The sequence below is a fragment of the Salvia splendens genome, chromosome 17 (genome assembly GCF_004379255.2).
Source record: "Salvia splendens isolate huo1 chromosome 17, SspV2, whole genome shotgun sequence".
NCBI lineage: Eukaryota > Viridiplantae > Streptophyta > Magnoliopsida > Lamiales > Lamiaceae > Salvia > Salvia splendens.
The window spans coordinates 23767936-23782482 of NC_056048.1; the positions used below are offsets into that span (position 1 = coordinate 23767936).

The 14547-nt window shown below is 34.7% G+C and overlaps 1 protein-coding gene across 3 annotated transcripts; it reads right to left on the reverse strand.

Annotated features, from left to right (window-relative positions):
• Positions 1 to 2038: 2038 nt before the first annotated feature.
• LOC121773374 lies at positions 2039 to 12627 on the reverse strand. 3 transcript variants are annotated; one of them, XM_042170222.1, is made up of 20 exons: positions 12323 to 12627; positions 10862 to 11153; positions 10697 to 10778; positions 10548 to 10625; positions 10406 to 10465; positions 10231 to 10335; positions 8584 to 8694; positions 8416 to 8457; positions 7383 to 7496; positions 6785 to 6963; positions 6461 to 6615; positions 6284 to 6390; positions 6152 to 6194; positions 5963 to 6054; positions 5687 to 5735; positions 4464 to 4534; positions 4213 to 4335; positions 3375 to 3463; positions 2763 to 2808; positions 2039 to 2245 (listed from the first exon to the last, which is right to left on the reverse strand). In XM_042170222.1, the coding sequence occupies exons 2-20, from the start codon at positions 10945 to 10947 to the stop codon at positions 2213 to 2215; spliced, it is 1665 nt and encodes a 554-aa protein (XP_042026156.1). In that variant the 5' UTR covers positions 10948 to 11153; positions 12323 to 12627; the 3' UTR covers positions 2039 to 2212. The 3 variants fall into 3 exon arrangements, with proteins under 3 accessions (XP_042026156.1, XP_042026155.1, XP_042026157.1); XM_042170221.1 differs by having other exon boundaries at positions 6284 to 6393; positions 12323 to 12625; XM_042170223.1 differs by lacking the exon at positions 7383 to 7496 and having other exon boundaries at positions 6284 to 6393; positions 12323 to 12626.
• Between the last annotated feature and the right edge of the window lie 1920 nt (positions 12628 to 14547).

The following is a 14547-nucleotide window of genomic DNA, read 5'->3' on the forward strand; positions in this document are numbered from 1 at the left end:
AATTAAAGGCTAAAGGTCGTAACTTGACCAAGTAAGATATCAAGTGGCAAAGTAATTACTCAGCCTGATCCGGCAAGTTTGTTCAGATCTTTGGTTTCTTGGATCATGTGTTTTTCTTTTTACAGTTTATATTTTTAACTTAGAACCCCTAAGACCCTACCCTAACACATTACTCCCCTTAAGCCCCATTACAACCAAAACAAAGACCTTAAGGAACTATCTTGTGCAGTCCGATTCGAGGTATTAAACTTGAGGCAATTACCGAGTGAACAGTCCTAACATCTCTGGTGATAAATGAGTGACTGAGTGAATCCAACAGTTGGTTTAATCTTGACAAACTGACACCTTGATCAAGTGAACGCGAAAGGGAAGAAACATAAGCTGCTGGCAAATGGATTGATCTCAACCTCGGGCATGATTGTTGGAAGTTTATTCGGTTTTATGCATCTATGTGAATATGTGTTTTTTTTAGTCTTGTTTTTCTTTTCATCTTCTTTTACTTTCTTGGAATGAGTAAACCATGCCTGAAATTTGCCTTATCTTTTTCTTTTCTTTTTCTTTTCTTTTTCTTTTCTTTTTCTTTATACTTGGGGACAAGTATGTTTAAGTGTGAGCAGTTTGATAAGACATATTTCATGCATCGGTTTAGGGGTGAAATGTATGCTACTTGATTAGTTTATGGCGCAAAGCGAGTGTTAATTGTGCAGGAATGTCGGTTGACCAAGGGCAACAAGGCCAAGCTGATCAAGCTGATGCAGATGACGAAAAAGGACAAAGATCGGGTGGAATGATCAAGGAGGGTGATCAAGCAGTTAGGCGGGGACCACGACATTCTAGAAGAGAAGCACGTGTAGTTGATGCGTTGGATAGGATCATCAATCACTTATCAAGAATGAAGGAGAATCCTCATTCGATTGCTGAGGGACCACCGCATTCTAGAAGAAGGGGCACGTGTCAATTGATGAGGTGCGCGATTCTAGCGTGAGAGAATATTCTCTGCCGAAATCGTTATCTAGCTGGAGGTCGTTGCGGCGAGCATATAAATAGAGGATGTGCCACCATAATGAGGGAGGTCCGTATAATCTTCTTTTGATCTTCCTTTTTATCTTCTCTTTTCCGTTTCTAGTTTAGTTTCCAGTTCCGAAGATAGCTTAGTTAGAGAAATGATCAGTTAGAAAGAGCGACCGAAGGGAGCGCAACAGAATACTCAATATCTGTTCGGCGCCGTCTCAAGTTTCCGACCGAGAACTTCTCGGCTTTACTCGCTTTCTTATTTTCTGAAGTTGTTAGCTTAGTTTAATTCTGTGTTGTTCCGTAGTTAAAGAATCGATCTTTTTGTAGTCCGCATGTTCACAGTACTAATCTGAGCTTTGAATATAAAATTCGGGGTTATTTGGTTTTCGAGAAAATTATCCAGCGTTCCAGTTTAGTTTGCTAGTTTAGTTTGCTTTAAAGTCTCTGATCCAGTGTCTCATTATGTTGAAAGTCGAGGTGTTTTCGCAGTTTCGTAGCGTGATTAGGTAGTTAGTCTTTATTCCAACCTGTCGTTCACTTGGTCCAATTTCTGTTTCTTCTAGCATGACGAATGCCTTGATCAAGTAGATAGTTTATTTTCTGCCTAGCGTAATCCAGTGGCTTAAAAACTCCCAACTTAAAGCGTGACAACAGCCGACCCATGTTCACTACTGACACACTCAACACACTGGTTTCTCTGTGGGATCGACCCCGAACTTGCCGCTTTACTGTTAAAGTAATGCAAATTTGAGAGTTATAAAAATATATTTGCGGTGGGAACGAGAGAGAGCGCCTTGATCAAGTGGCAACGACATTTGCTAACTGATCCACTCGGTTCAGTTATCTTCCATATAGCTTGATCCACTCTCTTCTTAAATCGCGTCCAACCAGTATGTACAAGATACAAGTTTATATTTATCGTGTTCGTGCAGCTACAATACAAGGTCAAAAATGAGCATCTGACATACAGAAAGTCCTCTTCAAATTCTAAACCTATGAACATAATAAAACGGAACGTGATCGATGAGAGGCAAAATGGGACTGTACATTTACAGTGTTACAATACAACACAAGGAAAATGGAGATGCACTATATTTTAATTACTTATTCTCAATCATATAGCAAAACTGCGTGTATTCCTATTCCAAGAAAGAATGAAGAATGGCTATAAACACTGCACCTACAAGAAGATGGCCGATCAAGCTTTACTTTTCCGCTTCTCGTCTAGAGCCTGTTTGAAGGATATAAGAGGAATTTAACTGGTTTTGCATATCTATAGTCCCATATGATGAGACATTTACATCTCTGCATAATTCATCTATTTTACGCACAATAGACTCAAACGACAATGACTACTTAACATGTAGTGTTTATAAAAAGGAAGGCAGGCACAGCAGATAATAGATGATCATGGAACCATCAAGAAACTCGCATTTTCATCACTCGTCATATATCTTGGGACTCTAGATCTTCAGTGAGGTCAATATTCCCTAATGCAACATTATGCGATCCCTCGCCTGATTTCTAGTAGTAATAACTAATTTTATCTGAATCGACCAAAAAACAGTCACCGGTTTAGAATGGCATGCACAAACCAATTTAACTTAACTACCCAACAGAATGTGAAATTGACTTCTTAGAAGTGATTCTCAGTGGCAGCATTAAGGAAAAATTGGGATTATTCTGACTGTAAATATTGATGTCCATTAGAGAGTAAATTAAGTATTTTATTATGCCGGATGAGGTACCTTGCTCTGGAAGATTCTCATTGTCAGCACAACTGTATCTCGCAGTCTACATAGAAAAACGGAAGCATCAAGTTAGAAATATATGCAAGAACTTACATTACGCACAAATTCATCAAATTTAAACAGAAATGATTTTCACATAATTGAGAACATGAGAAAAAAGGTTAGATGTTTCTATCTCTATAAAGTGCTTTTTGTATTTGTAATTAGATTAAACCATACACAATTTGCTTCTGTCCTAAAATTGCTGGGGATGGTTTACTACTTCACTACTTGATTTACCTGATGAACCCAACATATTGAACAACAAAAATGTGGTCAAAACGTTTACCTAAGTGGAGTATTAAACAAGTTGGAAATATAGCGCTCCCTCCATCCATTAAAAGTGGCTTGTTACTTTGGGCACGAAAATTAAGAAAGTTGTTACTTTTTGGGGAACAAGTCACTAATAGTGGGACGAGTCGGTTAACCCAAGAGGGAATACGAGCCACTTAATGGGACAGAGGGAGTAACTTTTATATACAATTAAATAAGAGTCAGATGATGAAAAGTTTAAATCATGAAAAAAACATGATAGAAGAAGCTGATATAAGAAGTGAAAGTAGGTATTACCGTATGTCATTACTTGTACTGAAAGGATAAGATGAGCCATCTGAACCGATCAGGACAAACTGCGCTGGCAAGCCGTTTGGTATTTTGATCTGAAAATTTTAAGTTGAAGGCTTAAAGTAAACATTACCAAAAAAGGAAAGATAGACAACAATTTCCATAATAGTGTCAAGATCTCGTAATGTGAATATACCAGTCTTTTCACGACTTTGGAGGCATTTACTTTGAGTGATAGGATGGATTAATAACAATAATCCCCACTAATCCACTGTTTACCATCATGGATTGATTAATTTTGGGCTTGTTTTATCATCTTATAATTCAAATACCAAATTCTATTTATATCAATCTATCATATCATTCAAAATAACGCCACCTATATAGTAAACGAAACCCTTACTATCAAATACAACACTGGTGCACATAAGACAGCCATTCTAATAATACTACCAACTTCAGCTTTAAGTGACATCTTTTCAATAGATCTTGGTTGTAAATTAGAAGATAAATATATAGTACTTATTTGTTACTCCCTCCGTCCACAAAAATAGTCCCATTTGTGGATGTCACACGTTTTAATGAGAAATTTGGTAAAGTAAGAGAGAAGGAGAAAAAGTAGGTAAAAGTAAGAGAGATATGAAGAAAAAGTAGGTAAAGTATGAGAGAGAGGAGAAAAAGTGGGTAAAGTATGAGAGAGGGACTTTCCATTTATAGAAATGGGACTATTTTTTGTGGACATCCCAAAATGGCAAAATGGGACTATTTTTCGTGGACAGAGGGAGTACATGCTTACAATGTAGAAAACGGAACTGACAAGGGTGGTCTTTAAAGAGTACCATACCGATAATTCTTTAGAATATTTATCTGAGATTATAACATCCTGTTTTCTCCCATCCTTAATCTGAAAACCTGACCGCCTCAGGAATAGAGTTGCTGGCTCCCAATTCTCAGCAGAAGCATCTAGCTGTCAAAATGTTTTAGAGAAATTGTGAACATAACTTTAAGAGGAATATCATAAACATGTTCAAACTAGCTTTTGAAATTATGCAACACGTGAAGTAATGGTACAAGTGAAAAATTATCAGTACATACAATGATTAGGACACCAAATGTTGCCGATCCTTTAGAAATATAGGCATCAATCTCATCCTGCATATCCACAACTGCATTTTTCATACCACTCATCAAATATACAACTAAGAAGAAGAATTTTCCCAGTTTTATCACTGGATGTGCAACAAAGATAAGGCCTGCCTATACTGATCTGACTTGATTCACATAACACAAGTTCACTACTAAGATCAGAATCCTTTTGTCATTCCCTAAATTGTCATCTTCCTAGTGCATTTTTTCCATGTTTAGGGTGGGAGGATAATTTTCTGCACAGGTACATCAGAAAAGGAAAAGGTCCTCATTATTAGCAGTTAGCAGGCAGCCAAGTTTCTCTCAAATTAAGCAGGCATGTACACATTCAAACATTTTCACATCTTGAAAGATTTGTATACAAGTATCACAAGAAGACCAGGTCATTTCCCCCATTAAGGGGTGAACATGCATCAGTTTAGATATCCTTTTCATGAGCAGGTGAAAGCTCATAAATACCTGATCTACAACGTTTATTTGAGAAGTAGTTTACAAAAGAATTGTCTTTGTAGTCTATTTCAATATGAATACGAGTCCCAGAAAACTGACATGTTGACTAACTGACCTCATGAGAACTCAATTCTCAAACATATACAGGTTCCAGTGCTATTCTTTTATGACTCTTTAATGGGTGTCAGTTCTGTGGTAATATTTGAAGTTTGCTTGTTATTAGGTTTACATTCGCATATGAGATACCATGTAATGTAGAGGTATGGCCAAAAGAGCCAGAACCAGTAAAGAGAGTTGGCTGAATGGTACATAGTAGTAATACATACTAAACATAAAATGTGATAACATTCGGCAATATCTAACATGAAGGCCAGGTGACCGATTAGGAAAGCAGTAGCTCATATAGATGAAAAAATCCAACCAAACCAACAACTGGCAAGAAGAGGAATCAGAGTTCTGTGGCTTAACATGCATGATAAGTCGAGACAACTTATCTTTCTTAAAATTGTCAAGTTTCATAAGTTCATCGAGGTATAAAACCAGACAAAATACATACATGTTTGGACACAATAATCAAGAATGCTTTTGAACTCATAACATTCCAAGTAAGTGTTAATACAAGGTAAGAGAGAAATCTAAATATGGTAAAAGTCTTCAAAATTTCAAGCATTACAGTTGAAAAAATATTTATAAAATAATCTAGTTAATGGAAGTGCACTCACCACAAGTAATCTTGTTGTTATCGTTGGCGAAGATCCTGACGAGCTCACCCTGATGCAATTTGATATAAAATAAAAAAATATGATATCCATCATCAGTCAGTTGTGCATACACAGGAAATCATATGTGCTGCCAACAATCAAATATCTAATACAAAAGCTGCTTGATTCTTTATTATATTTTCACCATTTTACGATTCCTTATTTGTTTCTAAGATGCGCTTTCTATAGAGCTTAGTAAGTCAAGCAAGAGTAATAGAGGAAACAAAGCTACATTACCTGTCGTCCTTGTTCATCCATTGGTATACACTCAACAGCAATAATCTTATCAACATCATCAGCTGTCACTACGTACTCTGGATTGGTAGCTCCTGAAATTAAAAAAAATTGAATGATATATTGCCTAAACACGCCACATTTACAAATATGTGCATAACAACACGCGCGTGCAGCTGTTCATTCACTTACCTTCAATATACTGCCTTGTCCCATCTGGATAATGACGAACCCACTAATTAGGAGGAGACAGCATATAAAATAGCAATTATCAGTAAAAGTAAATGCCAAATGTAAAACATTGAGTGAATATATTTATCATACCTGAAACATGCAGAGAGATGTTCCGCGTACAGGAAATCCACAGCCTAACAGTTTGCATCCTGGTTTAGCTTCCCCGATTATTTGAAAGTTCTCAATTCCAGGACCATCTTCTGAGGTAGAACTTGTGTTATACACAAGAAGATATGCTACTCATTAACAAGAAATTAGGCATGTTACCTTCTGAACCAAAAGAAGCAGCTCTATCTACTTGCATCATCGGTGAACGGGGAAATTGCTCAACAGCTCTTTGCTCAGATCCTGACAGGAGCCCATTTCTTTCATGCATAATGTCTGCCATATGGCTTTCAGGATTTCTGTACTCTATTTTTGACCTGAATAACAGGAGTAGAAAATTCATTGCAGTTCAGTTCTGTAGTACTGTCATAAAGTTTATAAAGAAACTGAAGCGCAGCAGCCTGAGTAGGATTTACGAAGTTCCAGCACTTCATGAACCTATTCAATCTCCTTGAAATTGAGTAACTCTGAACAATGATAGGGAACCTGTCAAAGTTGGGAGATGTCCTTTGAAAATGCTCATTATCAGGTGGTTGATGCATCTCAACACTCTGCCTCAGGCTTTTGTTAGGATCATCAGCTTGCATATATCTTGACATGTCATCAGCTGGTTCCATATTTTTCCCATCAATATAATTCCCATACTGAGAAAACCCGCGGAAACCCTACAGAAGGAAGTCAATAAAGAAACAATGTCTATTTGCAAAAAAAAAATTGTCCACAAATGATGAGTAAGCCAACCTATTAACTCCTAAACCAATGGAACAGATAATACTCCCTCCGTCGACGAAAAATAGTCTCATTTTGCCGTTTTGGGATGTCCACAAAAAGATAGTCCCATTTCTAAAAGTGGAAAGTTAATATCTCATACTTTACCTACTTTTTCTCCTCTCTCTCATACTTTATCCACTTTTTCACCCCTTTCTCTTACTTTACCTACTTTTCTCTTCCTCTCTTTCACTTTACCAATTTCTCATTAAAACTCGTGCCGTCCACAAATGGGACTATTTTTTGTGGACGGAGGGAGTATTATTTTCAGCGTGAACAAAGACCAAAGCAAAAAACAAAAAAATGTAGCAATTACCACCGAACTGCTAGGAAATGGGGTACTCTCGGGTCTTAAACTTGGAATTTCTTTATCAATATAACTGTTTCTGGAATTATCTCCAATCATGGAATTCAACTCTACAAGTCTGGCCTGCATTTAATGATTTCTTATTAGCTATATTGAAGTTATGATGCGCAGCTGTAAGCCTACGTAGCGTGATGATAGACAAGCATAAAATAATGGAATGAAAATCTTTATGAACTCTTCTTCTAAGATCCAGTCCTGTGCACATTACCCTTAATTTCCAGTTAAAATATACAACTCTCTCCGTCCACGAATAGGAGTCCCGTTTTTCCATTTTAGTCCGTCCACGAATAGGAGTTCCGGTTCATAATTACCATAAATGGTAAAAAGGGCCCCACATTCCACTAACTCATTCCACTCACATATCATTTAAAACTAATATGTACAAGTGGGACCCCCTATTCCACTAACTTTCTTCCACCCACTATTCTTAACATTTCTTAAAACCCGCGCTAGAAAGAAATGGGACTCCTATTCGTGGACGGAGGGAGTATAAATTAGCTCTAGTAATAAGATTCCATTGAGTTTGGGATTTTAGATGATAGGACCCTTGCATGACCTATGCTTTAGTTGAGTTAGCAGGATTAGGATTTGGTATACGATTTGCAGCAGATTTCTCTGCTTGGGCAAGAAGTAATATTCCTGACATCACTCACAGTTATGGCAGGTTCCCTGCAAGTTTTTTCCTTCTTTATCAGAGTTTGTTACTAAGGGTATATAGTTTGTTTTGTTTATCTTTTATCTCAATAAACCCTTCACTCTATCAGAATGAAGATAAAGATTAATAAGCAAAACGCACTCGCATGAGAGCATCATCTCATAAATTAGAAAGCACACCATATCCACACTTCCACAGCTACTCAACAAACAAAAAGGAAGAGTATCAAATAGAACAAAAAACAAAACTAATCAGGAGCTAAGATTGTTGATGCCACAAACACAAAGTGACAGAATGAGCAAAAATAAACGGACGGTACAAGCTTACATGTGATGTTCTTATCTTCAATTGGAGTTGATCATGCAAGTGCTGCATTAAAAGAGTGTCAAAACTTTAGCAATAAGTTAAGTATTGGCTCGGTGAAGTGAAGAATGAAGATACCGTGGAGTCAGAAAACTTACAGAAAATGATCTGAACTTTAATGTAAAGAAATACCTTGATGCTGTTGGTAAGGGCAGATGCATTGGTAACATGAGGCAAAGCACCATACTCGTCCAATATCATAAGCATGGATGATTTGAAGATATGTTTCTCATCTTCAGCAACCTGGTCCCATGTGAATGCTTCTATGAAAATCCAGGAAATGTAGAAGAAATGGATGGAAGTGGGGAGGTAAAGAGATATATATTGAAGACAAATAAGTCTAAATTCATTTCATATGCAGAATGACAAGGCATAAGCTTTGCTCAAATATTCAATTTTGTGTTGAGTAAACTGGAAATATTCAAATATTCAGAGGAGATGTGATACATATTCAGTAAGTAGAGCTCTGATAATTGTCCCATTACATACCCCGCCACTAAAATAAATAAACTGGAAATGATAATATTAAACAAATAAAGAATAGTATATATATATCATACTCCCTCCGTTCCATAGTAGTAGAGTCATTTCATTTTCTGCACTTATTTTGGAAAAATGATTAAATAGTTAAAGTGGATAAAGAGTAAAGTAAGAAAGAGAATAATGTAGAGAAGTCTCTTATCTATATTATTTTTTTTTACTTTTTACTTTTTCTCCACTTCAACTATTTATTATCATTTTCCCAAAAAATGAAATGACTCTACTACTGTGGAAAGGAATGAGTATATCTTAAGAATTCATGAGCATTGTATGATTCTACATGTTCCACTCACTTACTGATAGAGTGTGTGTTTCATCATTACCACAATTAAGCTCTCTTAGTCTACTTTATCGTCAAAAAAGAGAAGACGATGATATAAGGCAAAGTATACATCTTTCTGTTTTTTAGATCTTCGGTAACAATGTGAACAATTAGAAATGGGTCGCTCACCCCCTTAAAAGGGTTCATAAGGGGGGAGGTTGTCCACACTCACATGTGTGGGCCGAAATGACACTTTGGACTTCCATCACGTGGGTAGGCAAGACAAGAGATAAAGAGATAAAATCCATCATCGACTTGGGCCCGCTCTAATACCATATTAGAAATGGGCCACTCACCCCCTTAAAATGCCTCATAAGGGGGAGGATTGTCCACACTTATACAAATTAGATGGGATCTTCACGAAGTCAAAGTGTACAGAATTTAAGAGATTTTAATGGGAACAATGCGGCTTTGTTCTTCGCAGCCAAAATAGGTTACATGAAAGATAACTACACTGCATCAGCATTTTCTGGCATATACCAAGTATAATGAATTTTTTTTGCAATGAAAGTTGAACCCAGCCTTTTAAGGAATTGTACACAACAATCACAAAGTTTAGAAGAAAGTAAAATTGGAACTAGAGTATGTCGTGGGTTTTCATCAGTGTACTGAAATCAAATAGTTTTCATATAATAGACCTACGACTGAATCTTGATATGAAAAAACCCAGCTTTCAAAGCTCGACTCCATTGGAGTATAGGAATTCCGAAACCTAAGAAAGGTTCCACCTTCCAACTATCCTAGATATGAAATCAATTAAGCTGCAGCTGGACATATGTGCCATAAAGTAGTACAAGAGTGCAGGGACAGAAATTTGTCTGCCTGGAAAAACTGCAGCTGATAAATTTACAGCAGAACCAGATAGTAACTAGTAGCAACACTGTAAAAAGCAAATAGTGATCAAACCAAATATTCACCTTTAATTCATTAAGCAAATTTAAATTTACTTCAAGATCGCCTTTCCTCCGTGCCAACTCATTTGATGCAGAATTTATAACTTCATTTTGCTTTTCATCTAGAGCCTAAAACGAAAATAAGTTACACAATATAGGCTTACAAAAAATTAAGGAAAGGTGGATGGCAGACACATACCATTCGTAACTCGGAGAATTTCCTCTCAAGTGCATATTTCTCATTCAGCATCTGTGATTCCTTCAATCATATAAAACGATATAAGCAATGTGGAAAACATATAGACCAAGATTTATCATTGAAGCCAAAAAGCATGTCCTACTTTGATACTGGCAAGAGCAATTTGTTCACGAAGATACATAATTTCTTTCTCTTGAGCTCTTTTCCGGGAGTGAAGTTCCTATGAAGCATTCATTCAATTTAGAACTTCAAAATTGATACCTATACCAATCTTTTGAACAAATATAGTACCATCATATCTTGGTCTTGAGTGTGGCTCAAGTTTTCTTTGCCCTTCGAATTTTTAGGTACAGAAGATGCTTCCAGGTTGTAACTGTGGTCAAATAGGTTTTAGTTTGAACAAGTTCTAGGCACAATCAATTATTACCTCTTCCTTACAGTTGATTGACCAATTACCTGCTTGCAGATTCCAAGCTTTGTTCTTGATTTCCACCGATACGGTTATCCTTGTGGCCATTAGCAGGATTATTACCAGACAACATTGCCTATAGGTCAAAGTCCACAGAAGACGCAAACTCGGAACATTCAAGGTCAGCACACTCTGGCACAAAGAAGGCCTTTCATTTCAGTTTCTTTTTTTCCCTTTTGTAAGAGTTGTGGTTGTGTGATAACTGAGAAGCCCATCAACCACGAACAACTTTAATTAGAATCTGATTTGTTTGTATGGTTCCAAGCGAATACGAAGAACCTAGAGAAAAAGAATCAAACCACAAAGCATAAGTTATGACCTTTCACACAGAAAAACCTACATGGATTATATGGGCAGCAAGCTGAAAAAAATACTGTTCTACATTTTTTTCAATTCATTGTAAGCGGAACAACTTCTTCGCAAGGTTTTCACATTTATTTACAGCATCAACACCAAAGCCAAAAACTTATGCTTCCAGATAGTAAAATAGAGGATAAACTGAGTTTAAGTCTTTAACTATGTATATACTATATAGATGCTCGAAATCATTTAAACCAAAGCTGACTACTTCATAGCACACTGTTTCAACTTACAGGAACAAAAGAATAAGTTTGAGATGAAAAGGTTGCAGCAGACCAAAGAGTCAAGATCCACTAGAAAGTTCACTCCTAGACTTATGCACTTCGACAAATAGTAAGCATTACTTTAGAAATTGCGGGCATGAAATAAGAAATCTCCAAAATTCTCAGCTTCACATTGCCTTATTTTTGCAAATAGAAATCAGAAGAATTTAAGCTTAAAAATGACAGCTAACAACAAAGTTATACCTCCTTGATAAGAATAGCAATGGAAGGAAAACCATAGAAAACCCTTGTATATTGCTCAAATTTCCATAGCAGATTTTACCAAACTAAAAAAAAAAAGAAAAATCAAGAGCTTCTACTCATATGCTTCCACTTGTAAACCACCATCACTCAATATGAGAGCTCAACTAAGTTGCATAACAGCAGCAAATCACTCATTACATTATGAGGATAAACACGGTGCATGACACGAAAACCATACATGACTTCAAAATCCAAATTCACCAAACAAGAAGAAACAGAAGGGAAAGACTCCTAACACCGAAGAAACAGTAAGCAAACAATAGTGCTTCAAATCTTTCACCATTAGGAAAAAAAACTGTAGTATCAATTACTACATAAAAGATGAAATCAAGTAAACAAGACGGGAGGGGAAAGACCCAGAGATGTCAAAAATGACCATTAAAACCTAACATCATTCAATTGATTCATAAAAACAAAACACAACACAACTCGAATTCCAATAATGACGAATTCATGCAATCGAGATTTCAAAAGGACAAATTCGCATCACATAAATCCACCACACATTCTAGAAAATCAAGGATTTCAACAAGGAAGATAAATTAGTCCGGGCTCTTTTACCTCTGCAATTTGTCACTGAAAACTATGATTGAATGCCTCAATAATTCGCAGCCACATTAAATTGAAGAAACAGGGTCTATGATGCGAGAGCGAGAGAGTATTTTAGGCGTGAAAAGTCAGCTGCAGAGCGCTGGAAACTTATACTATTATTATTTTCTCCTTTTTCTCTTCCATCAATTCAGTGTTGCATTTTCAGCAATATGTAAGATGTGAAAAGTCAGTTTGAAAACGTCGCAGTAGTGGATGAAGTAGGGATTGTGATTCAATTTCTATTTTCAATTTCAAAATTTGTTGTTTCTAGAATTTCAGGAAATAGGGCTTTGTGATATAAATAAACCATAAAATGACTATAAACTTATATAAACACAATCTATTTAAGATTTCTACGATGTAATTTGCATAAATGGAAGGCTGGTCAAAAATCTCTGCCTGCATTAAAACCGATTCAACTGTGTACAACAAGATTCACATTAAATATAAACGTACATAAATTGTACCAACATAATTAAAATTTTACATTAAATATCAATTTATAAATTTTAGTTAATTTAAAATAAATCACATAGTACTAATTATTCTACAACAATTTAGAAAATTATTAAAAATTTTAATTAAATATCAATATATTTAAGATAAAATAATATTTTATTAAATATTATATAATTATTTCAAATTAATCTTAAGATAATGTGAAAAATTATCACAAATTATTCACATCATTTCCTCTTTATTGCTATAGAATAACACAACTAATAACAAAATTCATTTATAAATTAGTCAATTAAATTTGAAAATACAAGGATATTATATACAAATACAATTTATATACATTTATCTTTATTCTTCTCTCAAAAAAAGGAAAATAAATATGTTTTTGATGTTTCTAATTGAACATTAATCTTATTTGATTGGAAAATAAATTATGAATTACAACATGAGTAGCTAGACAAGTTTTTTAAATAATAAAAGATCAAACGTTGTTTACAATATGGGAATCGGAAGAAAAAAAAACTTTACATGGATAGCTATAACCGTATATTATCATTCTTTTTTTAAAAACTTCAAAAAGAATGTTTCAAATTTCGAAATCTAAATAGGTATGAAATAAAATAAAAATGTATAATCCAAATTATCATCTAAAAAAATAATACTTTGATGAAAAAAATGTTTCCTTGCATACTTTGTGAACACTGCCATTATTGTTTCTTTTGTTATGGAGTACATTTATATTAATTCTTATGTATAATAAATTATTATTGGCTTCGTAAATTTACAAATTATATAAAAGTAAAATTCGCCTTAGTCATTTTTTCCATCTATTCCTTTTAAGTTCAATAAATAAAAATAATAGTAGTAATAATTTATCCTTCAATTGTATGTAGTTTACAATATTAATAAAATCAATAACAATTTCTCACAATTTCCTAGAACATTCAGAATAATGGAGTGGATATCATCGGGTTGTTATAACGGAAAAACACGTTTATTATTGTTGACAAGATATATCGATCGAATAATAATAATATTATTCAACTGTAGTTAATTTTTTGTGGACACTTATTCTTTTCTGCAATTCTGTCAACATTTTCTTAATGAAATATTATTATTAATTTATAAAATGATAAATAATTATATTCTTTCTTTAACTTCAAATAATTAAATAAAAAGTATAAGGTTTGAGCTTTGATTTTTATTTGATTATATACATTTTTAAGCAAATAATAACTTTTGATGTTCAGTGGAGTACTAAAACTAAAATAAATGTATAAATTAAATGTGAGTGAAAATCATGACGACCAAATCAACTAAATAATTAATAAATTAAATAACTTTTTAACAAAAACGTTAATCACATATAGCAGTGTATGAATTCAATCCTCGAACCATTTTCTTTACTATATGGCAAACAGCTTTCGATGTCAGTTAACGTTTCCCTCATGATTCTGTGGTTTTGCTGGTTGATTTTCGTGGCTTCGTTCGACACATGTTTTAGTTTTCCTATAAAACAATTAGGTGGTTTTCGGTTTGATAGATAAAATAGTACTCCCACCTTCCCAAGAAAGTTGAGTAAAAGAGAGAATAATACAGAGAAGACTATTCTCTACATTATTTTTTATTTTACTATACTATTTATCTACTCTAACTATTTATTGCGATTTTTTCATAACGAGTGCAAAAAATAAGCAACTCAACTTTCTTGGGACAGGGGGAGTACCAAGATATAA

Bases quoted from the DNA above. Each gene is read 5' to 3' on its own strand.
- LOC121773374 (XM_042170221.1), bottom strand. From the start codon at position 10,947: ATGTTGTCTGGTAATAATCCTGCTAATGGCCACAAGGATAACCGTATC. The intron at 10,779-10,861 runs GTAATTGGTCAA...ATTTGACCACAG, and splicing joins AGCTTGGAATCTGCAAGCAG to TTACAACCTGGAAGCATCTT. The intron at 2,246-2,762 runs GTACCTCATCCG...TCCTTCAAACAG, and splicing joins TGAGAATCTTCCAGAGCAAG to GCTCTAGACGAGAAGCGGAA.